Here is a 27,996-nt window from a genome sequence, read left to right as displayed (position 1 = left end):
AACAGGAAATGATAAAAACACTGAAAATCATTGAGTCTTAACCAGTTCCTTTTTATTGCAGAAGAGGGAACCTGTACAACCAAATGAGCTCTGACTGTTCACTTGAGAGCTCGAAACTCTAGCCGCCTTAGGCCTTAGTGATTTTGAGTTTAACGCTAGTAACAGGCTAAAATATAAAATACAAATAACAGCAGTTTCTATTTACTATTCTAATTTCTATGTAATCTGAGAATAGTAGAAAGCCCTAGGAAACTTGCATAATGGAAGTGTTGCAAGACGTTGCTCTGTAAAACCGCCCCTAGCTATTCACTGGGCATTAAGTGTGTGTTACAAGCATAAAGACAATTTAAACGTCTGTGAAAGGTTGGACAGGCACTACAGCTTGGGAGAGCTGCTCGTTGTCAACAGCGCCTTCGACATCGCTAGCTGTGGCCAAACTATGGCGTGTGGCTGACGACATCTTGCTCCTTAAATGAAACTGCTCCAAAGAAAAGTGAACGAAACTGGAAAATGCAATATTTAATAAAGTGAGTTTTTGTACATATAAAGTATTCCTGGGATTTTTTTTTACTGCTGATTTAAGTCCTTTGGGCAAGCACATTATTTAAAAACAACAACAAAAAACACCTTAGTAACCAATGTAGACAAACACATTTAGCATCTACAGATATTTCCAGCTGTCATTAGAGGTGTACCAGTGTATAGGAATTTGCCAACTGATTTAATTGCAACCACTAATTCAGTATTTCAAAGCAAATTTGAAAGTCTAGATACGGGAAAACTGTTGAACTTATACATAAAGCTGCCTCAAAGGTTTGAATTTAACAGGGGAAAGATGTGAATATTTAAATCCTAAATATTTAAAATATTACTACATAAATGTAAAAGCAGAGATTATGCTTGTCTGCAGCTATGGTATGCATAGGACACAGTTTTTGAATATACAGCTCTCTAGAGAGAGACTTATGTATGGTAGATGGAAATGAAGAAGCCATTGGCAGACGTGGTCTTCACAACCCTCTGGAAACAGGTTTAGCTATCGCTAAACCTTTTCAGAAGGGTAGAAAGGAATGGGTCAGATGGCAGAAGAAATAATTGACAAGCCACTCCTCCCCCAAGAGGAGGAGAGAAGCAGCTGATGTAAGTAAGCACATCTGTCATTTTTGTGAAAGACCTCTGCTGCTGTCCTTGATTTTATTGCTGCATCTTCACAGACACTACTTTAACTGGTAGTGATAACTCTGGAGCCTTCCACTGCCCTAAAATAGACACTGAAAAGGCTCTGTGGGCAGGTGTTTGCTGGCATGTGTATGTTCCTGTGAGGGTTCTCTGTGCGAAATGGGGGGGGGGGGGGGAACAGGTCAGAGCATGAGGTGGGGGTAATAGAAAGCATATAGGTGTCTTCCTCTAAGGGGTGGTGGAGGAAGAATTGGGTTCAAATCCTGGTCTGAGTAGGAAGGGAGAAAAATAATAAATCCAAGAGGAAACATGGACTTTTAATTTTATATTTTCTCATATTCATGACTCAGAATACATACCTATTCAACTTGATTAAATAGTCACTCAGACAACAGTAAGATTGCTCAAAAGCACTGAACTGTGACCATGTTGGTCCATGGAAACCAACAAGCACCCACAGGTGTTGGAGAAAAGCTAAAGAGGGAAGGATTATGGCTCAGGATCAAGCATAGATCTGGAAATGCTGGTTTCTAGTAGCAACTCAACTATAGAGAGGCTCTGAACAAGTCACCTTCCCTCTGCTTCCTCTCGCTGTAAAATGGGGACTGGCTGTTCAGTGGCTGTTCAGCAATAAGTATTACAAGAGAAAAATTTGATTTGAAAAGACACTGATTATATGTTTAAGATAACAGAGATTAACAATTGCATTTTTAAACTAGCTTTATATTCCTTTACAGATCAAGCTCTTTAGAAGTTGTTTTGGTATGAAATGATGTTTTTTAAGGGATTTATGTTCTAGCCAGTCAGATTTTATTTGTGCTAGTTTCCAGCGTAGCTTTCACTTTACTGTCACCTTAACTAAAGCGTATTCTCAAATCCATAAAGCAATAGGCATCATATAAAGCTCACTATTTCTCAAGAAACCTACAGGTAAGGCCTGGTGGATTACATAGGAATTTACCTGTTACAGAAAGAAAAAATTCTAGTCCTTTATGATGGAAGAACCTCAAAAAGTGAATCAAGCATAAACTGAGGCAGTGAAATCAGCTGTACTCTAAGTAAAACCTGAAATATCCCATTCGTCATAAGCAGGGCTCTGTTGAACCCCACAACTCCATAGCTAGGAAATCTACAATTTTTCGATGATATGGAGGTCAGTGATTTCCTACAAAATTTGCCATTTTGCTGAAACCTAAAGCCTATCATCTTGTTCTATCTTCTTGCATTACCAGGACTGCCTTAAGCTGCCTCTTGCTCTCTAGTTTTCCTCATAAGAGGAGTTAATTGGCTTATAGTGCTTGCTGTCTATAGGATTGCATAGGCAGTTGGGGGTGGGGTGGTTGTCTAGTAGCCAGAGCTGGAGTTCAGTTTGCAACTAGGGCATAGGGGCAGCTAGAGAATATAAGCAGCTAAGTAGGGCGATCTGGAGAACAGCACAACAGCGAAGGTGTGAGGAATCAGGCAGATACGTCACTGAAGTAGTTACAAGCTGTCCCTGTTTTTCCCCTCCCCACAACTCCCTGACACACAATGGACAGGAAATAAGATGCTGAAATGGACTCCTAGACCACATAATGGGAACTTGGGAAGTACAGCATAGCAAAAAATCCTCAGTCCTAAAAAATCCCTGTAAAAGTAATTCTGTGGTGGATGAACTTTTTCAAATATGAACTACAGGCAGCTGTAAAGGGAAGGAGAATAGAGGGCACTGTGGGGCAGTAGACTGAATTAACATTGCCACAGAATTTGGGTCCATTGTACTGCAAAGTACATGGGGACCTGTCTATAGGGGAACTGTTTAACTGTAGATTCTAGAAATATTGAAAATCATATTGTTGCACTGAACTTGACTGAAACAGCAATTTATATAGAACTGAACACTGTGGTGTGGTAAATGGGGCTACATGTAGTAACTAAACCAGGGGTGGGCAAACTTTTTGGCCTGAGGGCCACATCGGGGTTCTGAAACTGGATGGAGGGCCAGTTAGGTAAGGCTGTGCCTCCCGCCCCGTATCTGCCCCCTCAGAACCCCCCACCCACCCAAACCCTCCCTGCGCCTATCCCCTGACTAACCCCTGCTGGGACCCCACCCCCATCCAATCCTCCCGCTCCTTGTCCCCTAACTGCCCTGACCCTTAGCCACACCCCCACCCCCTGACAGGCCTCCTGGGACTCCCACACCTACCCAACCACCCTCTACTTCCTGTCCCTTGACTGCCACCCAGGACCCCCTGCCCCTTATCCAACCCCCCTGCTCCCTTACCATGCCTCTCAGAGCACCAGGACTGGCAGCTGCACTGCTCAGCTGGAGCCAGCCATGTCGCTGCACAGTCTAGAGCCCCGGAGCAGGCTGGCGGCTCTCGCAGCCATGTTGCCCGGCAGGAGCTTGCAGAACCCACCGCCCAGAGCACTGGCAGCATAGCAAGGGGAGGCAAGCCTCCCTGGCCGGGAGCTCAACAACCAGGAAGGACGGGGCCCACGGGCCGTAGTTTGCCCACCTCTAAATAATACTAGTTTAAGTACTAGTTAAAAGTATTATTTTGCTGTCTGGACCAAACTCATTTTTCTTTAGCTTACAATGTAGATTTGATTTGGCATTCTTACCTTGTACTGATTAGAATATGAGGGTTCTACTTCCTCCACAATTTTAATGTCACCTGCTGCACTCATGTCCAATACTTCTAGGTTCACGTCTTTTTTTGAGATTATGGGAATAATATCTCCTTTTGACAGAGGTTTACTGCACTCTACAGGTGACTCCGTGTTGCTATGTGCTCTTCCAGTCCAACAAGGCTTTTTTGAAGCTATTGTTTCTGTATTATCATTATCTGCAGAATTGTTTGAGACATTTTCAGCATTATCTGCATGGGCCTTCATCAAGGTAGGCCTGAGGGATTAACAGACACATTTGAACCTGACTTTGGATGTCTTACTAGATAAAGAATAAAACCATATAAATAAATAGATATTACAAATGGCTAATGAAAAGCATGATGACTCTAGAACTAGGCTTTCATCTAGTGTGACCTTTCCCCCCAGCTAAGCTTCATGGATCCCAGGCAAAACTGACAATAGTAAGAATGCTGCTGTTTGTTCTGCTGCAAGTTCCTGATGCTGGCTCCTCTTGTAATCCTAAGGAGAGGGTATTGCACCAGTCCACTTCATGAAACTGAAGCATGGGTTTGAGAAGGTAATATAAATCTACAGAAAGCCATTTCCCACAAACTAGAAATAGGGAGAGATCTGAAAAGGCAATGAGAACGATGACACAGGCAGCGAAACAGTATTTTAAACACATATTGGCTGTCAGAAATTATGGTGACAAAGTGCCACCATAGTATTGGAAAGATAGCTATGTACTCTGGATAGGAGAGGCAGCAAGTAAGAAAGAGCGCCCTCCCCTCATTATTGGTGCACTGTCTTGGGTCTCAAGTTGTCATACCAGCTCTTCATCTTCTGGTCAGGCTCTTTAATCTGAACCTGATCATCCTTTTAATCCAATAAGACATCTGACTTGTGCAAATGCCCTAATATGAGTTACCATAGTGACGAATGCTGTAGCAGAACCAGTACATCTCTTCCCTCCCACCTCAAATCTAACAATTGGAAATTGCAAAAAAGGACAATGGATGTTCAACCTTTAGGAGCAGAATACCAAAACAATCCTAAATACTGCATTACCTTTTCTGTCTTTGTGAAAGGCATAGAGATTGCTGAGAAGATTCCCTATTTTCAATGTCAGCTAATGTAGCCAAAACAAAGCTGGCTTCTACCATCATGTCCTCAATACTGAAAGCAATTGGTCTAAAAATGTAAAATCAGAGACTGAATTGTATGTGTAAATATATATATATATATGTGGGTTTTTTCGGGGGGGGGGGGAGAGGAAGGAGGCTAGTTCATATACTTCTACGGATATATACATACAGATAGATATACACACACAAAGATGCTTGGTATAGATCAGTGGTTCCCAAACTTGTTCCGCCGCTTGTGCAGGGAAAGCCCCTGGCGGGCCGGGCCGGTTTGTTTACCTGCCGCGTCCGCAGGTTCGGCCAATCACGGCTCCCAGTGGCCATGGTTCGCTGCTCTAGGCCAATGGGAGCTGCTGGAAGTGGCAGCCAATACGTCCCTTGGTCCGCGCTGCTTCCAGCAACTCCCATTGGCCTGGAGCAGCAAACAGCGGCCACTGGGAGCCGTGATCGGTCAAACCTGCGGATGCGGCAGGTAAACAAACCGGCCCAGCCTGCCAGGGGCTTTCCCTGCACAAGCAGTGAACAAGTTTGGGAACCACTAGTAGAAAGAGTATTTCTATTCACTACTTATTTAAGAAACATGAGAAACTTCTTTGTTTCGCATTACAGCTTTATATACTGCAGTGAGTAAGTACTATGGAATTTTGTGCTTAAAATAATTTATTACCAAAGGTGCTTCCACACTTGCGGACAACTTCTCAAAGTTCAGATTTAAATAAAAAATTTGTTTCCTTAACTGTTCTCAGAAAAGGAAACTGATGACCTGATATTCAGAGGTATACTGAGCACCTGAAGTTTCCCTTGAATTCAGTGGGATGTGTGGGTGCTCAGCAATCCAGAAAAATCAGACAAATTATGTTTTGTATAAGGTCTATCATATGAAAGTAAGCTCCTTAAATCTGATAAACTATTCAACTTTTGTATTACTGTGGTTAATTACATATACAGCTCTTAACAATAAGTGAATGCTATTGGTTATTTTAGGGGGAACCACTTTATTGATATACAGTAGAACCTCAAAGTTATGAACACCAAAATTACGAGCTGACTAGTCAACTACACACCTCATTTGGAACTGGAAGCATGCAAACAGGCAACAGCAGAGACAAAAAAAAAGCAAATACAGTGCAGTACTGGGATAAACATAAACTACTAAAAAAATAAAGGGAAAGTTTAAAAAAAAGATTTGACAAGGTAAGGAAACTGTTTTAGGTGCTTGTTTCATTTAAATTAATATGGTTAAAAGTAGCATTTTTCTTCTGCATAGTAAAGTTTCAAAGCTGTATTAAGTCAATGTTCAGTTGTAAACTTTTGAAAGAACAATATTTTGTTTAGAGTTATGAACATTTCAGAGTTACGAACAACCTCCATTCCCAAGGTGTTCATAAATCTGAGGTTCTACTGTAATGGCTAAATATTACTCATAATTTAGACTGCAAATGAAAATTGAATGCAGCGCTGTTACTAAAATATTACTGTACAGTTAGGTTCCCAAAAATGTACTTTCCAGACACATCAAAATGAATTGAGACAGTAGCGCTAGTAGCCTCTGCAAATGCTAGTAGACCCTACAAATGGAAAAGAAAGGATTATTGAAGTATCTTAAAACACAAATATTAAGCACTGCATTTTCCTTTACATTTATCCCATGGATTAATCTTCATGGATTAGGGATACCAATCTACTGTTACATGTATACATTCTTGCCTTCTGTGCCCTGAGATTTCCCCAGAGATATTTTCCACATCTAGTATGAGATGCATTATTATAGCTATAGATTATAACATCTTCAAAACATGTATGATAAATTAATCTTTACTCAAACCTCAAGCTTTTACAAAAAAATTATCCTCACTTCCCTGTTCCCCACCATACTCTCTGAAGGTAAACCTCCAGTGCTAAAAGGAAGCCTGCTTTTATAGCTACCCCTCATCCAGGTAGTAATACCACTGTGCATGTGAGGCACTGTATAACAGCTGCCTCAGTGAGAGTCCTGCAGTGTCATGGTGAAACATTATATATTCTACACAAATATCCTACTATCAAGAACATTTTATTTGTATCTTTACCCTCAGTTCTTTAAGGCAAAACGTTACTTCAGAGTCTACTCCAATTTGAAAGTAGTCAAATTCATCTGGATTAAGATGTATTTTAGTGTGCATTGTCTTTGAAAAATCTGTTCAAAAATTACAAGAAAGGCAAGGATTAAAAACAGAAGGTGAAATTCTAGCCCAGTAAGTCAGTGGGGCCATGATTGCATTCACAGGCCCTGACCAGCAATTGTAAAAGTCTAACAAATAACTTACAAACATGTATACAAATATTTAATGTAAATATATAGTGACTCCGATATTGATAATTATGAAATATCAGCTGAAATATTTACACATGTTATCTTCCAAGAGTAACCCCTACTAGCACAATTACAGTGGAAAACAGTATATTAGAAAAAAGATTCCAATAATTCCATCTAATCACAAAGAACAGTAAATCACTTCTTAAACTAATTTTAAGCTTATCAAACAACTAAAAAGAATTAACAATCAAACAGGAAGTTACTAACTTGACAATGTCATGAGGAAGACTGGAATTCAGAAAATTAAGTCCCATTTAAGAGACTGTAAATCAGATGTCAAAGTTGTTTTAGGTAAAATACTCTTGAAATGCTTTGGTTAATGTAATGGTTTGTCTAACCATTTTTTTTAACTATTTAAATTCTAGAATTTACCCTGTGACCTAGAAGTTAAGGGCAAATATTTTTGATTATTTAAGTTAGCTTAAGATGATTATTAAATTAAATAAAGCATTTAAAAATATTACTTAGAACAACTTCTAATGTTAATTTCCAATTATTTTTAATGCACCCTACATTTTTTTCATCCTAGGGTTTGACCCTGAAGTCCCTTGTACAAAGTCCCACTGACTTCAATGTTGATAAGGTGTTCATTATAAGCCCTGTATTCAGCAGTTTTTATTTAAGAGTTTATTTTAAAATGTAAACATTCATATGGAGGCAATTGCTGTGTGATTTTTTTAAATAGACTTAATCGCAGTTGACAGCTATCTGAAGTATAAAAGAAGGCAAAAAAAAGTTAGATTTTTTCTTTAGATTCGGTTTCCTGATTTTTTAACAAAATAGTCTTTCACTGATATTGTACAATTGATATAAACAAGGGAAAATATTATGCAGTTCATTTGTAAGTATTAAATTTTTCACTTATAATGAACATTGCAATTCTCTTAGTTACTGTAAGAAGAATGAAAGATGTTCTCCATTCATGGGTGCTCATCTTTGGAGGGGCGCAGAAAGAAAATATAAAGACATTTTTATTATGTGTGTGTGTGTCTCAGAGAGGTGCAGAATATATTAAAGCAGTATGAATAGTGAACTCCTGTGGAAACCAGTCTCAAGTCTTTTACTCTTCCTGTTGGAATTTTCGTCTCTCAACCTCCATCCATGCACAGTTGTGCATGCAACAATAACCCTGTAGTGTTCTATAAGGTAGAAGAACCACAATTTTGTAATATAATTGCCAACTCACAAAATGTAGGATCTATAATAAGCAAATGAAGGCAGGTCTAGGGAGGCAGTGTCATCCCTTCCTCCTCCATTTCCAACACCAGGCCATTTTTCAGGGTTTATTTTTTCTATAGACATCCAAACCACCACTAAATCATATATTCAAAGGTATAAATATTGCTTTGGTTGCACAGTTTTATATATAGAATGTGGCTTAATATGTTCTATTAAGCAAATGTTTTATAATACCAAAAAAAAAAAAAAGTACGTCTCCTTTGTCCCTCCCTTCTTTCTCTTCTTACTCTCCTCTTTTAGTTGTTTCTTGATGAATCTTTATGCAGCTTTTTCTCAAATTATTCACCCTCTTTAAATATATGCTTGTTTCTAATAATGTCTCCTTCTTGAAGATGTAATCTATTTTCACTTCTCTTTTTCACAATCTGCTCCATTTCTACTATTTGAGCCTCTCTGCCCTCCCTTTCTATAGGCTTCCCTCACACCAATCCATACACCCCCCACTGCTTGCAAAAGCATCTTTTTCCTTAACTGCACCACCATCAAACTGGACCATTTCAGGAAGGATGCAAAAGTGTGGGGTCTTACTCTCCAAATGCAGTGGCAAATGTTTCACAGGAGGCACGGGTTACAAAGAACATTTATAGGTGTCTCCCTCAAAAAGTGTATGAATTGATTACACCATTGTAAAACTGTATTAGTAGCATCGCTTTCTGGGGCCGTGCACGAGAACACTATGCTTTAGAAACAAATTTATATTTTCAAAATACTTCCAAATCAGATGTCAGGAAAACACTCTCTCCATCTTATATTCTCACACATTAGTGCACAACATAACATTACTAGACCAGCTAAAATGTAATACTGCTGTCATACATTAACTTTTAGAAATATGCTCATTGCCGATGATGGCCATTACAATGATGTTATTTATGTTTAAATATTTATCTCCTTTTTAAATACAAAATTCTCCTCCTCTCCCAGTTTGTTGCTGTTTCTTTACAGCTATTGTAGAATAATGATCTCAGTTCAAGCCCACAGCAAATTGTGTAATTTTAGCTTGATGTACTGCTCTGGTGGCATCTACTATTGATACCAAAAAAAGTCTAACTGATGCACCAGAACAGGTTTCCTCAAAAACTTTTAAGGGTTACAGTCCTATTTTTGATTTTCTATCCTGGCATCTTCTCTGACCTGAAACCCTCTGTGCACCTTTAACTTCATTTAAGATATCTAAATTATCAGTTTAACTTCCAGCCATGTGATACCTTTTCCCACCATGGTGCAAAGTTATTATTTTTTTCAATTGTTTTAAAGCACCCTTATCCTTCAAAAATATTGTGAACTAATTCTTACCAATTTCTTCCTCAGTATAACTCTTGAAACAAACTTTCATTGGTGTAACAGCTACAGTTACTTCCTCTTGACAGGTTGGAAAATGAATCATTATATCAGTCAGCAGCCTAAGAAATTTTGTATAGCATGTTAAGATTAGTTTGGACAACAAATTACTATCTATTCACGTTAGTAACACAAATTAGTGTCACTGTGCCATAAGAATTGGAAACATTTCAAGAGAAAATATAGGTTGTTGTGTATTATCCCCCCTTTTAAACGTGATTTAATTGTATTTTCTTTTCTTTTAGTATATGATGATGATTTTATATATTATGCTTCAATAATGTACAATAATTATATTTTTATCTAACCAGTACTGTTAAACAGTTAATATCTAATTATCATGATAATTATGACAATCTTAATGTGATTTTGTTTTCCTTTTAGTATTAATATATCAAGAGCCAAATAACCATTTTAGATACATTTGCCATCATCATTTACATTTATGCATCACAAATTTCAGTGGAATCCAGCAGCAATATTTTTATTATTCTTACTTTGTTCATAAATTTGTAGGTGATGGAAAAGCAAAATTCTTGCATTAAATTTTGTTTACTACAGACAAACAGGTTCAATTGATGGCTGTTTCTCCATATACTGATTGCAAAAAGAAATACACTGATCATTCTTTTCCCAAGGAATCCTGACATATCTCCTCCAGCCTCCAAAAGCTCTGTGTTGTAGTTGTAGCAACTCTCTCTCCAGAAAAGGAAGGCCGGGACACAGCTCTCTCCAAAACCCCTCAACACTGCTTCCTGAGTTGACGTGTTGGGAATAATCTCATTAAGTAGAACAACAGAATGTAAGTACTTTGGGGGCAATGACCTTCTTTTTACTGAATATCTGTACAGTCTGTATAACAATGGAGCACAGAGCCACCTACTGCAATATAAAAACGAAGCGGGCAAAAATCCAAGACCACTCCCATTTCCCCTTTTTTTAAATTGAGAATGATTCCTCCCAAATCATAAGTAAAAAAAAAGACCCATGATAGAAGATATTTTATGCAAGGCACAGAATTATTAAGACCCTTAAAAGTATTCCTTATTGTGTAGCCTATCATGACAGTATCCACTTCTTGATATTTTAAAAAAATATGGCCTCATGCTTTACATCCTTTTTACTGTTTCTTTTTTTTAAAAAAAGTCAAGTGTGACAGTTTTTCCAGCTTGGCAAAAACATCTACTTTACATTATGAACTGCTTCAATTTTTAAAAATAGGTTCATGAAAAATGTCATGGATGTTTCCCAATTTGTCAACTCTATTGAATTAATGTTTAATTTTTTAAAAATCTACTCTGCACATACTGGTATTCAGAGTCATGCTATAGGTAACATTATAAATATTTGGCCTTCACATGATGTGTACCCAGTCACTTCCTACTGTGAGCTTTGCACCAAGTCTTCAAAAACACTTATTTCAGTTATAAAAACAATATCATGTAAAGTCTATTTTGTGGTTTTACAGACTTCTATTTCTATAGTATTTGAACAATGAAACTGAGAAAGGGAAAATAGGGAATTTAGACACATTATTAAAATTAATGGAAGATATGGACCTAAATCCCCTACACTGTTTTTGAAATATTATTAACTTAAATATTTAAAAATATGGGAAGAACTGTAGCTGTTTATGTGAAGCATTCAAAATGGTAGTGATGTGCTTTTATCACAAATGATATTAAGGAGGATCTTCCAGCTGGCCCATGCAGCTGTTGTTTTGTTACCAAATTAAATGATGATAATAATATTTTGTTTTCCTACAACATTTTCAAGCTGAAGATCTGAAAGCTCTTTACAAATAGTAATTAATTAATACTTTTAAGAATGCTGTGTGTTGGGTAAATATTATTACCCCCATTTTACAGATGAGGAAATTGAGGAACAAAGAGATACAGGATCCTATTCAGTGCACACTGCAGTCAGTGGAAAGACTCTAATTGACTTTGATGGATATTGGATCAAGCCAGAGCTTGCTACAGAACTCAATTTGTCAATCTTCAAGTCCTGTATTTAAACACAATAAGAAGCAGCTAATGCATTCCAGAATGTCACTGGCATGATTTCTGAAAAACAGCAAGTTTGTCAATATAAGACCAATTGAGATATAACTTTGTCAGGCTAATACTCTTTTGTATAGGTAAATACTTTTTAAACCTATATACACTTTTAATGGCTACAGGAACAGATTGCTCTTGTTCACTGCTCTAGAATTTTCTTTTCAGGAGACGAGCTAAAATCTTTCTATATAAGTTCAGCTGGCAGGGCACATTTAAGAACTGTACTTTTAGCACCCTTACAATGCTTGTTCCAAACTTGACTGTCCCATTGGTAAAAATATTTAGCTTTTTTTCTATTTACGCTAATATGATCATTGAATTTTTTTTCTGACTTGTGCTAAAACCAACTATGCACAGAAAGCCAATGGAAATTAAAAACTTTTCTATCTTCATACCACAACAAAGGCCTAATTCAAAGCCCAGTGAAGTCAATGGAAGGACTTCTATTGTCTTCAGTGCACTTTGGATCATGCTCTAAGTCTTTGCGGTATCTTCTCAAGACATATTCTCCCTGACTGCAGCTCTCAATTCTGACCAAGTCACTGGTATACCTTTCGTGTATCTTAGCTCCCTTTTGTACACTCAAAAATATGCCTGCCTGATGTACAAATTTGCATTTGGACAAAGACTATTAGATATTAAATAATCCTTTAATTATAGCATTAGCACCTGCAACAACTGAGCTGTTGTTGCTAAGCACAGTTTTCAAACTGTATCTTTTGCGAATTAACAATGAGACTGCTGAAAGCAGGGAGCATGTTTAAAAAAAAAATCCTAAAAAGAGAGCAATGTTTCAGTGAATAGTGTAGAAAGGTTTGGTGTATATATGACTGTGATACTAGTGTTGTTTTTACAGAATGTCCAAATACTTGCAAACTAATGATGATTTCTCCCCAAAGCAATATTTAATCAAAAGATTTCAAACTTCAAAAGAGTGGCTTTTAAAAAAACATACAGATAAGAACTATTTCTTTACTTCGAAGAATTGACTGAGATAAGTAAGACTGCACATCAAAATCCCTGGTATTTTCAAGTGCATAGTATAATTACTTCTGTGCAGTAACCAATGTATATTATAGTATGCAGTGTTGTTATTACCTCACCCACCTCATCTCTCTAATAGGCATTATAGAAAGGTTGATATTTCATTTTGAATTGGTAACCATTATATGAATACATTTTTGCTATAAAATTCCACTGCTTATATTCTTAATAGTAATTTTCAATAATAAGGTCTTTGCAAACAAGGCTTTGTGAGAGAAAATCAGTCTACTCCGCTGTTTTGGTAACTTTTTAGTTATTTTTCCTGTTTCAAAATATGAAATGTAAATGCTTTGCTATCATTTAGTGTCACTGTAGCACCATGATTAAATATCTCATTATCTTCTCCTGAACTGGGGGAGTAGTGTAGCTGCCATAATCAGGATTTTAATTGCCAGGAGTAATACTCAGAATATCACAGTCATACTCCTCACTCCTGACATATACCTCAGTCCCCTTCACCAAAAGTACACAACAAAGGATACTACAGTATTTTTCTTTTTTCTAGAGGTAAAAGAACACCTGTTTCACAGAAGTTCCAGTAATCTCTCCCCTATGCCAATATTTAATGTATTTATTGTGAATATATAAAATATAATATACAATTATCAATAATGCTAAAGGATGGTTAAGGTGAGGGAAGCTGACTATGTAAAAATTAAACCTTCTTACTCAACAGCAATGTTGAATATACACAGTCAAAGCCTATTTTTTGTATAAAAATAATTTTTTGCTATCTTTTACCTTTGTTAGTGCTGCCACTAGGGAAGAATAACGTGATTCATATCTAACACATTCATCATCACCAAAAAAATTGTTAACTAAGTTCAGTTTTAGAATCTTTATAATAGCAATAATGCAGGAGCCAAAATAACCCAGCTCAATTTCAGACTCCAGGTGGAGTTCGCAGCAATGATAGTCAGACAATCATCATTTTCTTTGTTAAACTGAGCAAATTTAATCTAGAAGTCATGGAGAGACAATAAATGTTGAATCCCATAATGCTTGTTACAGAAAGCCACTTTTCAGAGTAGAACTGCACTTTAAGTAGCTATTATAAAGTTTGTAATTTTACCTTTAGATTCCTTTGTTTAAACAACTCAAGCACAACTTCATTATTTATGATATTCTGTAGGAGCTTCTGAAAGCTTCTAGTTATACATTATAGACTTTACTCAAAGCTGGATTAATGGTAGGGCTGATGCAGCCATGACCTAAGGTCCCCAAGATGTAGTATTATTTAGTATAGTAGTATGAAACTAATCAAACATTGGTTATTACTATGTGACATTTAGGTGCCCAAAATATGTTCATCCCTGATTCTCTTAATTGGACCCTGAGTGAACTACTTCCTCCTATATTATTTCTAAAACAAATAATATATTGAATTCATTACCTTGATTGAATCTTCAGTACATTAGGACACATATGCCTTGAAAAAACAGCTTGTAAGGGTTCACTTTCATGAAAAGCCAGGTTATGAGTTTTTACAATACCTAAAGATACAGCATAGGTATAAAAATTAACATATGTTTGCATGTTATCTTAAACTTAACAAATGTTAAAATAACACTTTCATTAATCTCAGTAAAAAAACCCAACAAAGGTCCCATTCTGCCCTGTGTGGGAATAGCTTGCCTAAGTATAGGAAAGTCCATGAATTTTAACTCAGTTTCCTAGGAATTCTTTCATCATGAAAAAAGATGAAGGTTCCACTTCCAAAACTTGTGGGTCTCAAGAGTTCTCTCTGAATCTCAGGTGATCCACAAGAGCAAAGGGTCAGGCACGTTAGCTCCCAGAAAGTACATTTGGTGTTTGGGGTGTAAAAGAAAGGCGGAATGGTTGGCTGGTATAATAATGAAAATAATAAACTTCTATAAACATTTACTGAATAGCTATCTTAATTACCATCTACTATTGCATACAAAAAGAAAAGGAGTACTTGTGGCACCTTTTTGCGAATACAGACGAACACGGCTGCTACTCTGAAACCTACTGCATACAAGTATACAAATACTCTGAGGCTTAGGTTTTATGATAGTGTTTAGTGATCTGCAGTGGATATTGAGAGATGTCACAGGCTCATTTTCACTATCAATGTATGTGTCAGGTTCACTTTACTCCACTATTCAAATTAATAATTTTTATTAATAAAAACACAAAAGGTTATCAGATGAATAACCTTTTGCTATCAGGTTCTCTGTACATATATAGCAAGTTTATACAAATACAAATAACATTTAAAACGAATTTTAAAAAAGGAAAATTATATACTGTTACATTTTTCCAAATACACCTCTAAAATGCAAACTTTCAAAATTAAATATAACCCGAACAACAAATGGCAAGAAATCTGTTATTTCAGTGTAGCACATTAAGCTAGCACTAAATCAAACTCATTGCCTTGAGCCGTAATACATTATTTCCACTTATTAATATGAAATAGTATGTTTCAAATATTAGAAAATGCATTATGTACCATAGTTCTGCTAAGTATACTGGCAGAAATAATTATAATGGTGCTTTAAGGGTTCATTTTCCAGCAGAAAGTGATTGTGCATCTCTGTCTTGTACTGGACAGAATATGTCAGACCTTTTATAAATTCACAGAACCATATAACTTGGAGATGGAAAAGACTGATTAGATCATCTAGTCCATCTAACTACCAAAACAGGCTTTTTCCCCTATAATGCATTTTCAGTATTTTGTCCCACCTAGTTTTTAAATGTGCATGCATTAGAGCATTCACTACTTCCCTGAGGAAACTATTCCATTATTATACCAGATTTCAGTATCCAAGTTTTTCCTTGATATTTTTCCTACATTTTCCCTTTCTTAACTTCATCCAATTACTCCTAGGTACATCTCCTTGTACTATCCCAAGACCTCTTCAAATGTATCAGTTTCTTATACTGGCAGTTAGTGGAGCAGCTCCTTTGTTTTGGAAATTGAAGTTTGTGAGTTCTATTCCCCATGCCACATGCATTTATTTGGATGATGAACACGGTATAGCATAACCCACCATGGATTGTTCAAAGAATTTGAGGCATAAAATAAATCTTGTTATAGTCACCATGTTTACTGTACAGGACCCAGGTGCATGAAAGCAAACATCATTAATGATTATGATGTGAAACTGCTATTCCATCTACCAAACGCCTATTTTGTAGAACACAACTGTTATGACAAGTTCCCCTAAATAACTAACGAGCATCAACATTTTATAAAAGTAATATTACATTTTTTGAGAAAATTACCAAAAAATAATCATCTATCATATGAGTAATTGCAGCCCAAAGAGAAAATCAGTCTGTAGCAGCAGATGAGAACTGAATACACTAGTGCCTTATAAGCAAAAAGAACGAAGAGTACTTGTGGCACCTTAGAGACCAACAAACTTATTTGGGCATAAGCTTTCGTGGGCTAAAACCCACTTCATCAGATGCATGCAGTGGAAAATACAGTAGGAAGTGTGTGTGTATATATATATATTTTCTGTACTGTACTTTTCCACTGCATGCATATATATATATATATATATATATATATATACACAGAGAACATGAAAAAATGGGTGTTGGCGTACCATACTTTACTTTATAAATTGTATTATATTATACAAAACCACTTTAGATTTTATTAGGTTGCAAAGCTTTTCAGTTTGCAAAGTCAAGCACCCAAAAGATAGGAAATGGTTGCAAGAATCTTTTATAATGGAAAATGTTACGCATAACATTCTGCCAATGACAGAAAATAAGTTTAACAATCAAAAATACAAAGCTGACAAAATATTTACAAGTTTAAAGTACTTAATGTTTCTATAAAGTCATATCACATTTAACCTACCATGTTTGCAGAAGAGCTTAAAAGTTATATGGCAATCATTAACATTTGTATAAATGTTGCACTTCTCTACATTCCTTTCTAGTGTGTTTAGACATCTAAATACAGGGAGGACTGACTGTAAGAAAAAGTGCATTAATAGTGTGCACCTTAAGAGCAACACAAAGAATGCTAAATAATAGCACGTGAATCACAAAGGGAAACATAAAAAGAAAAGCAATGACAGCAAGAGTCAGGCAAATCAACACAACCACACAATTAAAACAAAGTTAAACTAGCAAAAGCACAGGAGAAAGATGGATCCATGATTTAGTTCTGTACATACAAATATGTTTGTATTTTTATTTCCAAGAACAGTATTTAGTGTACATCAGCATCATCAATTTTTCTAACCTGAGGGCCAAATATATTATTTCAAAAGGTCAAAACCCCACAATCAATATTTTGTGGCAGATTCTCTGCCCTGTTCTGCTTCCTTTGGAAAGCTCAGGCAGTGTAAAAAGAGAAGAAATACGGTTTCTGGAGGACTCCGCAATAGCTGTAAAGCCAACATAGCCACCTCCTACCCCTTCCTTCCCACAGCCCATGGTGCAGGGGAGGAATGTCAGGGGAGGATAGGGATAATGGCTGGAGTGTGTGTTTCACTCTGGATAACCCCCCTGGTCCATGACTAAAGACTGCTGCAACCTGGGCTGGTGTAGAGAATCAAGGAGTCCTGTCTAGTTGTTGGTTTCCAAGCTTTGCTTTTTTTCCCCTCTCCTGCGCTGACCTAGGTGGCTGTGTGGTAGAAGTGAGCCACCTTTTACTACCTGCTGCTCTCTTAGTCTCAGGCAGACCCTCTGAAGCGCCTATTCTGATATCTTTAGAGCTTCCACAGACAGGCAAGTAAGCAGGGAATGAAGCAACCAGAGTGACCCTCTCCTCCCACCCCTACAATGCAACAGGTGGCCAACAGGGCAGCTAATGAACAGCTGAAACAGGGATGGGACAGTAACTGCTCAGAGTGTACCTGGCTCACACCAGACCTGCTCTTGGGACAGCAGGGTAAATGATCAGAGGCAATTAGAAACATGGTGCCCCCTACTGCCTCTCTGTAGTGATGAAGCTGTTTCAAACACTTCAATTTAGATGAAACTGCAGGGCATAGCTCAGGGAACACGTCTAATCATAAATAAATACAAATTTTGTTCCTACCTCAGTTGTCTATAGGGCTACAAGTTAGAGTTTTAAAGGCCACAAATGGTCCCCAGTTCCACAAAGGGTGAATTCTACTCAAATAGAGTAATATATCATCCTGTCCCCTACAACACTCACAATTCCATTGGAAAGTTGAATTGCCTCGCTGTTTAAAAAGTCATCTTTACCAGTTCATTAAGATTTACCTTCATTACTAATTTACACATAAGGGATAACTGTCTTTTTTTCCGACACAGTTCAGGCTCAGCTGTCCAGCAGTAATGTTGAAAAAACATAGATGAAAAGAAGACACATGCATATGCTGACCTAGAAGAGTTCACTGATCTTAGAGCAAGCTAAAAATATAATTAAAAAATATTTTATTACCTTGAAACTATAAACAAAAATGGTTGAAATGTATATTTTTATTTAATTCTATTCTCCAATATCATATATAAGAACAAAACATATTATATAATGTATGTATAAATCGAATAATAAATATAGCAGATGGTTTGTTGGATTCATATACATACATCATCATCATGTTTAAACAAATCAGTTTTACTCCTCCTGCTAGTCAGAACTGGTTGATAAAATCCAGGGCCCCAATTCAGCAAAATGAATGCGTATGAACAGTTCTACTTTACCCCAGTGGGACTATTTATATGCTTAAAATTAAGCTTGTGCTTAAGGGCATTGCTGGATCAGAGCCTGTGGTAGCAAAATCTAATAGTTCCTTTCCCTCATCTAAGTGGGGTATTATTATCATGGGTCTATTAATGCTTATATGAGAAGGTTGGTTTACTTTACAAATTAAAAATATATCTCAATTTTTTATCTGATGGTCTGCAATCACCCCAACTTAAGCTATGATCTTTGCAAAAGTTAAGTAGGCTTGGACCTGGTCAGTACGCGTCTGGATGAGACCACCACAGAAATGCCAAATTCTGCAGGAAGTGGTGTTGGCGATTCTGCAGGTGGGATTCTTCCCTTTGAGTCAGAAATGAACAAATGTTGGAATATGGTCTTAAGAGGTAATTTTAAATTAGATGTAAATCGGAGACCCTGACCACTTGTCGTCATTAAAAATCTGTGGCACTAATCCTACTGTCATAGACAAATTCTAGTTTGGCAACTATGAAAAAGCAGGAAAACTATAAAAAGCAGGAACAGAGTTTCCATGGTATCGTTCACCTAGTTAAGACGATACCCAAAAAATTGAATGTGGCTATGCCAAAAATGTGAGACAGTAAGGAAGAGAAATTGAATTATGCTGTAAGGCATGTATAGAAAAATTTTCAAAAAGCTACCTAAATTAATGTAGAGACTGTATTTCCCCATAAAAAGCCATTTAAATTATTTTAAAAAACCCAAAATGCACTTACACCTTTTTCATTTGGGTCAAACCAAAACTCATCACTGATTCGTGCTATGGCATGTATTGCTCTTCCAAACACTGTAAGAGAAGACAAAAGAAATGTGGTATTTGCGTTCTGTATTTGGTTAAATAAAAAAAAAAAGGTGATATAACACTGTCTCCAGATTAATTAAAGAAGAGAAAAATTCTAACTTTCCTACATATATTTTAAAAGAAAGTTATGATGTAAGGAGGAGCATAAAGGCAAAAATGACTGTTTTACAGCAAATCTCTTCTGTATTGCTCACAACGGCAGCAGAAAGCACCATAGTATGAACTTTTCAAAAGTTGCCACCAATGCTGGGTACCTCAGTTTCAGGAGCCGAACCTGAGATAACTTGGATCTGATTTTCAGAAGTGCTAAGCACCCACAAACCCAGTTGCTCAGCACTTTTACAAACCAGCCCCAAGGTACATTAGATTGGGCTCTTAAAAACTGAGACACATAAAACCAGTGGTCACAGCTGAAAAATCTGGCCATGGAGCCTTGAAGCCATTAAACAAAAATCAGAAAGCACACCACCAAGTAAAGACAGCTATTAAAGGCAACATTTCCACTGAGTGGGACTCCAATATCTGACCTATTGAGTCCTTACCTCCCATACTTAACAGGAACTTGAAATTACCAAGCTATATTTGTTTTTATTTTGTGCATCAGGTCAGCAGTGGCGCATTACTCAATTAACAGAGTTAGTTCTTAAAATACAGTTACAAAGCCATCAGGAAGCACAAGAGCAATGGTTTTGGTCTAGGTCTTATACTGAAATTTGCTATTAGGACTACTAGCTTTTAGGCATTAAAACAGCCAACTTATTTAAAGATTATTGCTGTATATATTGAAAGAAACTTTAAGGTTGCATGGCTGAAATAAAATAGTTTTTGAAACAATATAGGAGTACCTTGATAATTTACATTAATGACTGGGAAATCCACCATAATAATCTTAAAATAACATCACGTCAAAGATGATCACCAGAATAATGTTTCCCTAAGACTGGCTTTCTTTAAAATAAAATTTAAATAAGTAAGGATAGTCTTGTATCCAAAGAATTACTACTAGTAGTAGTTTGAACTTGTATCACACTTTTCTTTCATAGATGGATTTTACAAGAGCGTAAAAACCAGTATGCCCATTTTATAGATGGGTAACCGAGGCATAGCAAGTTACATGCCTTGCTCAGGATCACACAGCACATCAATAGCAGTCAGAATTAAAGGCCAGATTTTCTGACTCTCCCTCTCCTTCGATCTACGCATCCCAGAATCCTTGGTACTGGCAGCTGCGGCACTTCCTTTGAAACACCACTGAAATTAATGCAAAGAAAGATTCTGTTGGGGATATGTAGAGCCCTAGTTGCTCAAATGACCAACAGAGTCTTTATTTAAAAGCAGACATTTTACATACCAAAAAGTCCTCCTCTTTCTAATAACATTTTAAGGTCCAACAAGTCACACTGTGTCTTAAATTACATGGCAACATCTGTTTAAAGTATATTTTGTATGACAGAAATAGACAGGTCTTAAAACCCAAATTCCAGAGGCCTTTGGAAACAACTCAATAAGTAGCTGTACTTTTCATCAAGTTGCACAAGGGTCTGCGTGTTCTGCATGCATGTGAGGGGCCACTGAGCTCTGCTCACAGGTAGGGACAATAGGGTTTTAACAGAGCTCCCATTACCATTCCCACCAGGTGTTCTCTGGGGAGACCTGTTGGGTTGATGAGAGACCTCATGCCACCGATCTCAGGCAAAATGCACTCACAAGGCTGTGTGCGTGGGTGTGTGAGGGGGAGGCCTTGCAGCAATATGGCGCCATTGGCTTCCACATGCTGTCACACCTCATATTGTTCCAAGGGATCTGGGTAGCCTTGGCTCTCCACTCCCTGCCCCTGTACATCCGCTCTGGAGGTCCGTCACCGTGTCCCTAGCAGCAGGTCTCAGCCTGCTCCCTATTTCATGGTCCCAATGATGTGCTCCCCTGAGCAGCGCCACACATCTCCCTACCTCTGAGGCGGCTGCCCCCAATCACACACTTCATGGTTCGGGGGCTGGGCGACAGCACCTCAGTCAGGCCTCCCCAGCCCAACCTCTCCCCTCACACAACAGGTCCCCAAAGGGCGGGAAACCAGCCAGTTGCTTGAGGGGCGGGGCCATCCGCTCCTCAAGCACCCGGATGGGTCTCATCCTTCTCGGTCTGACAGCGAGGCGGGAAGCGCGAGGCCTGACGGCTAAGGAACGCGCCCTCGTGTGTACCGACTTGGAATGATCCCTTCTAGCTGCCGTAGGCCGCAACCGTCCTTGGCTTCCGGAAGCCGCGGCGGCCCGTTGCTCCCTGGCCCTTTGCGGAGCGGAGCGGAAGAAGGTGACGAGTGGGCTGGAGCAGGATGGTGAGCACCCCGGGGACCGTGGGCGGTCAGAGGGAGTTCCCGACCCGCACCCTACGCTGGAGAGGGCCCTGCTGCCCTTCCCACCCGCGGCGCGTTGTTGCCCCAGGGCCCCCGCCCCGTCCCCCCGATTCCCATCGCGCTCCTGGGCCTGAGGCCTTCCTGCTCCCCTGGGATCGGAGCTACATTAGCCCCGGCGGTACAACAGAACCGTGCTCCTCCTCCCGCCCCGCGACGCTCACCGCAAGCGGACTGCGTGTCCCAAAGCTTTAATGGCAGGGACAGCGCCGTGCCGGGGCCTTGCTGTTCCTGAGGCGTAACCTGACCCAACATGTAGACTAACCCGCTTACTGCAAAGTAACAGAATAACTAAAACTAAGCAGCTGTCTAGAAAACAATCCTTGGCTTTTTATCTCCTGCTCACGTGCATCTTAATGCCCAGTTCAGACATTCATATTGGGGCCCCCAGGCATTGAGGCAACTTAGCAAGGTTCGTCTATATTTCTTTGGAATGCTGTTTCGTGTTAACCATGTAATCTTCAGCATTGTTTGCTTTAATAGTATTCATTCACATGAATAACCTTTTTCGGGAGTATATGTGACCACTATCTTGGAAGAATAGAAATCCATGAAATTGGCATCGATGGAGATTCTTGTTTGGGGGGAAAAAAATTCTGAACAGTCACTGTTTACGAAGTCTGTCTAATGTGAAATTCAAAAAGATGGGGGTAGAAGGAAAAATATTCAAAAGAATAACTGGTTCACTGGAAAGTTACAGCAGATGGTATGAATATTTTGTGACGTGGCAGCTTGAAAAAGTCTTCCAATATTGTTTCAGACAGTTTCAGTAAAGCTGATTTTTTAACACTTCCTTTCATAACATTAAAAAAATCATTGTTTGTTTATTCATATGTCTATTTTTTCCTTTTCTGTTGCTTTCTTTTAACATTGTTCATGTTTCACCCTGTTTTTTCATTCCCCCTGTCTGCAATCAACTTCTTCATTCCAATAAGGCTGGGCACAGAGTAAGTTTACTCCTCTTGGCTCTTGCTAACACGGGTGGTAGGTGATTTGTCAATGTTACTAGATGTTAAAATAGCTAAGAATTATGGAATAATTCTAGCCAATCCGTAGTCAAGACTGCAACTAAATTTCTGTTGAAAACCAAATTCTTATGTGCTTTTTGTCATGATTAAAGAAAAGGAGTACTTGTGGCACCTTAGAGACTAACCAATTTATTTGAGCATGAGCTTTCGTGAGCTACAGCTCACTTCATTGGATGCATCCAATGAAGTGAGCTGTAGCTCACGAAAGCTCATGCTCAAATAAATTGGTTAGTCTCTAAGGTGCCACAAGTACTCCTTTTCTTTTTGCGAATACAGACTAACACGGCTGTTACTCTGAAATTTGTCATGATTGTTGTCCATCAGAGATAAGTGTGATACCGTTAGTACAACAGAAGATGCTGCTTGTTGTAGTCTAGCAACTTATTTTGATAGGTTGAAACTTGAATCTGAATGAGGGGCTAAAATGGCCTCTCTCAATTCATCAGCACATATTGGATTCAGTGAGGTTGAGTGTCTCTAACTGAGAGCATAATTTGGGCCGGGTGTTACATATGTAACTAACTAGCGTTACATGTAAATCTTGTAAGATATGATTAAAGACCCCACGTATTGTTTTGTTGCCATCAAAATCAGTTATGCTACAAAATCAGCCATATTAGGAAATTGTTTTAAAACTGTTTCATTCTGCTATCAATGTGTACGGGGTATAATGTTAAAATGTAACTTTAAAAAATTTCTAATGATATGGCAGCTCAAGCATGTTAACTCACTTTTTTTAAGTTTAATGAAGTCCTGTCCACTGAACAGGTACAACACTGGCACTAGCCAAGCAAACTTCACTGTCTTGCCCACGTGCTTCCTTTTTGAGCTGGAGGGATCATCTTTAGGAGTAATAGGACGTCTGTCCACGGGGAACTAGTGGAAGGCCTTTTTATTTCTGAGACTACCAGAAGAAGTAATTGCTTTATATCACTACTGACCTGGGCTTGAACTGGTGGCTCACAGGTTAAAGATTCTGTATTACGTTACCAATTCTTTGAGTTATAATATTCCCCTCGCTTGCATAGTTTGGATACTTACACTGAGCCGGCTTTCACAACACTGGTAAAAATGCCTGAGCCCTATCTGCACTTTTACATTGTTGAGTACTGCTGCATGGTTGCTGAAATAAAATGCAAAGTACAAAATTTTATAATGTAGACAAGGTTACAGTTAGTTTATAGCGTAGCTATAAGTAGTAATATTGAACTTTTCTATTTGCCTGGGAGAGCAGCCCATATGTTTGTTTACAATGGGCTTGTCTACACTGGCAATTTACAGTGCTGCAACTTTCTCGCTCGGGGGTGTGAAAAAACACCCACCCAGCAAGTTTCAGTACTGTAAAACACCAGTGCTGGTAGCTACACCCCTCATGGAGGTGGTGTTTTTAGAGCGCTGGGAGAGCTTTCTCCCAGTGCTCTGCCGCAACTACGCAAGCCACGTTAAAGCACTACAATGGCGCAGCACTTTAGCATTGCCAGTGTAGACTAGCCCAATGTTATCACATTTTGGGTGTTACCATAAATCAACAACACTACACGTGGAAGAAAACAAGTATTATGTTGACTTATTTATCAGAATAATAGGAATGCTTGCTTTTTATCCAATCCTCATGTGGCCTGTAACAATTTTTTCTTTACAACCCTTTTCACACAGTTGTTGCATAATCAAATTAAGCTTGGCTTATTGATGCTTTGTCTGCATTAATTTTATTTCCTAGATAACAAGTTTTAAAAGTCTGTGACATTACATTGTAGGCTACATTTGTAATCAAAGATTCAGATTAAAGGTGTGATGATGGTACAGGTGATTTACTAAATAATGGTGACATCCTAGAGTAGAGATATAGACTAACAGATATTACTTGTTGGCTGATTGCATCACTTGTATTCTGTCAGCACTTATCGTACTTCATAGAGCATTTCCTTTAAGTTTTATGTATTCATAGTTCTATTCTGGTCTGGTTTATCTTCAGCTTGCAATGCTCTATTAAAATCCGCTTTTTGACAAAGCTGTACTTGATACTGTCCAGTGGAAGCTCAGATGTTTTATCATCTTGGCTTTTGACAAACTTTGCATTCAGTTTAAACACTGATGCACACTGCAGACTCATTTTAGGAAAACAAAATGAAGATTAAATATTGAAGTAAAGGGAAACTTGAAATAATGAAAGAAAAGTAGCCATAACTTAGGTCTGCTCTAAACTTAAATTTTACCAATAGAGCTATGTCTGACAGGAATGTGTCTTTTTTACTAACATAGCCAATATGTACTGTAGATGCAGTTACACCAGTATAACTGTGCTTGTACTGGTATAGATTATGCCATTTCCCCAAACCAGCATAAATTATACAAGTACAAGGACTTTCATATTAAGTGCATCTATTGCTAGAGGGTTTTGCTGCCATACCTATATTGGCAAAACCCTTGCAGTGTAGACAAGGCATCAGTCTGTACCACTCTACCTTAGTGAGACATCACTCACTTTGAGACCCACGCCCCAGTCATAAGCTCGGTTTCAGTTCTTTTTTCAATAATTTTACATCAGAAATGCAGAATTGTGAAACTGAAGATAACCAACCTTGCAAATTTCTTCTTGATTTTTATTGGCCCCAGTTAGGTTCTGTAATACTTAACTTTTTCCTGTCCTTGACACCTTGTAAGCTGGTGTTAGTATTAGGAGATCTTCACATCCCACATCGATGCAACAACCTCCCAGCTAAATTCAAAAAACTGCTGGTCCCAGGAAAGATCCAGCACATCCTCTGCACCGGAAACCTCTGCACCAAGGAGAGCTATGACTACCTCAAGACTCTTGCTGGGGATGTTCACATTGTAAGAGGAGACTTTGATGAGGTAATGACCTCTCTACAAAGACTTTTAAAAAACAGTCTGACACGTGAGTTGTTTATAACTCCCTTTACACCATTTAAGGAAAAGGACAAAATTGAGACAGTTACAGTTACTTAATAAAGAACAGGGTAAAAAGCAAATAAGCAGTACTGTGTAGTCATAACCAGTGAAATGACTTAAGCCTAGTTCTTACCCCATGCCCAACAAGGACAAAGCTGACTCTTGAATTCATGTACAGATGCCCCATGACTTACGCAATTGTTCCGTTCTGGAAAGCCTTAAGTAACTCGAATTTTGCGTAAGTCGGAAACGTGTACCCGTATGTTACGCAAAAATTTCCGCAACTCGAAAATCTTATTTCTGGCTTATGGAACTCTTTCCGTAAGTGCGAATTTGCGTAAGTCGGGTCTTGCGTAACCCGGGGAGAGTCTGTAGTTTGGTTTATTTAATTATATTTGATTAAACATTGTAATAAAATAGCTGAACCTATTTGCCATCAAATAGCTGCTGTTGCCAAAATGTTGAAGTTCCTTGGTCAAATGCAGTTTTGTAATTCTAAATTTATTTTTAAACTGTAAATAATAAATTTATTATTTCAGTATTTCTGTAAGCTTTTCAGTCTTGGTGCCACCTTTGAGTCAACATATTTGGCTTTGATGCAGTTGATTTCTGGCTGGGTGTGGTATTCCTGCTAGAATTTTCTACATTCTTCAGTGAAGAAAAACTTAAGTTGAAGAAGATCTTTAGATCATTCTCGGGAGCAGCAGATTTTTGTGTGATATGAATACATAGCAAATAACTTAATTCCTTCTGAAGATGGAGTCTGTTTCAGTATATGTAATCTGTATGTTGTATATTTGTTTTTAATTTTTAGAACCTGAATTATCCAGAACAGAAAGTTGTAACCGTTGGGCAATTCAAAATTGGGCTGATCCATGGCCATCAAGTTATACCGTGGGGAGATATGGCCAGCCTGGCACTGCTACAAAGGCAGTTTGATGTGGACATTTTAATTTCAGGGCATACACACAAATTTGAGGCGTTTGAGCATGAAAACAAGTTCTACATCAACCCCGGGTCAGCTACAGGAGCTTATAGTGCCTTGGAGAAGTGAGTTAAAATAAGTTGGACAGTTGTCAATTTATCTAGGTTTTTATATCACACCCATCATTGCTCATCAGCACTAATTTTACAGTAATAACAGTTCTCTAATACACCAGTTACCAAGATACATGTTTATCTTCAAGCCTTATACACACTAACATTAATTTATTTTTTGAAATGTCAGTATTGCATTTCTGTATCACTTACCAAAGGTTTGGGTCTAGAAAAGAAAAGGCTGAAAACAGCTGCTCAGCATTTGTGTGTATTCATTGTCACTGCCTATTTCCTGTGCACACAGACTAGAAAGTAATAACTAAAGCCTTCCTAATCTTTGTCAGGTTGAACAGATAATCCCCAGCAGTGATGTTAACTATCAGAGGAAACAGCTGCTGTGCTTAAGTTAATTTTTAGGGTTATTTCGTTATCTAGCAAATACATTGTGCTGTTGGTGTCAAGGATTTTCCTACAATACCTTCTAAATCCATTTGCTTAAGATGAGTTTGTTGAAATACCTAGTCTTGTTTTCCAACTTGTTAGATCATGCTTATAAAATTCAAATTCAAATCCAAATTCCTTGGAGCAACTCATATTAAGGAATCTAGCTTTGAGAAATACCTAATGTTGGAGTTTTATAATTACCTGATATTAACAATCAGTTTTTCTTTCCAGCAACATCATTCCTTCATTTGTGCTGATGGATATCCAAGCTTCCACAGTAGTTACCTATGTGTATCAACTAATTGGAGATGATGTGAAAGTAGAAAGAATTGAGTACAAAAAACCCTAAAATGAATCTTCTGGTGCTCTTTACCATCTCATTTCCTCTTGTTCTAGTCAAGTAACTAAGCATTCAAGAACCACAAATTGTCTGCAATATTCGATTGTTTGCAGTATTAAACACTTTCTAACTGCTTGTAGCCTATAGCAGTGTAACTGGTTTATAATACATAGCTTCCAAACAATGGCACACTCTTGTTTTCTATGTATGGTTCAGCTTGTAAAATATCCTGTTATGGTGCAAAATGCCATAGGTGTACAATGAGTCTTGTTAAATAACTACCTTTTTAATGTTGTAATAAACTTGTTTTTCAATCAGTCAGGTTTTATTTATATAAAACTTAACTTCGCCTTAATGGTTT

The 27,996-nt window shown here is 37.9% G+C and overlaps 2 protein-coding genes across 4 annotated transcripts; one reads left to right on the top strand and one right to left on the bottom strand.

Annotated features, from left to right (window-relative positions):
- Positions 1-30: 30 nt before the first annotated feature.
- Positions 31-22,252, bottom strand: RAD9B (RAD9 checkpoint clamp component B). Its single transcript, XM_048821910.2, is given in 12 exon segments — positions 31-443; positions 445-503; positions 3,784-4,066; positions 4,861-4,983; positions 6,438-6,502; positions 7,004-7,110; positions 9,826-9,932; positions 14,368-14,467; positions 16,819-16,933; positions 18,198-18,347; positions 19,380-19,450; positions 22,037-22,252. Coding segments are annotated over 12 exon segments (1,368 nt in total). The 5' UTR covers positions 22,128-22,252; the 3' UTR covers positions 31-346.
- Positions 21,605-27,952, top strand: VPS29 (VPS29 retromer complex component). 3 transcript variants are annotated; one of them, XM_048821907.2, is made up of 5 exons: positions 21,605-21,797; positions 22,237-22,284; positions 25,565-25,756; positions 26,628-26,863; positions 27,527-27,952. In XM_048821907.2, exons 1-5 carry the CDS (start codon positions 21,795-21,797, stop codon positions 27,642-27,644), a joined length of 597 nt encoding a protein of 198 aa, XP_048677864.1. In that variant the 5' UTR covers positions 21,605-21,794; the 3' UTR covers positions 27,645-27,952. The 3 variants fall into 3 exon arrangements, with proteins under 3 accessions (XP_048677864.1, XP_048677865.1, XP_048677866.1); XM_048821908.2 differs by lacking the exon at positions 22,237-22,284 and adding an exon at positions 22,808-22,819 and having other exon boundaries at positions 21,607-21,797; XM_048821909.2 differs by lacking the exon at positions 22,237-22,284 and having other exon boundaries at positions 21,609-21,797.
- Positions 27,953-27,996: the final 44 nt, after the last annotated feature.

The sequence above is a fragment of the Caretta caretta genome, chromosome 15 (assembly GCF_965140235.1).
Source record: "Caretta caretta isolate rCarCar2 chromosome 15, rCarCar1.hap1, whole genome shotgun sequence".
Taxonomy (NCBI): domain Eukaryota; kingdom Metazoa; phylum Chordata; order Testudines; family Cheloniidae; genus Caretta; species Caretta caretta.
The sequence above is the reverse complement of the archived record's forward strand: the minus strand, read 5'-3'. Positions and strand labels throughout refer to the sequence as shown.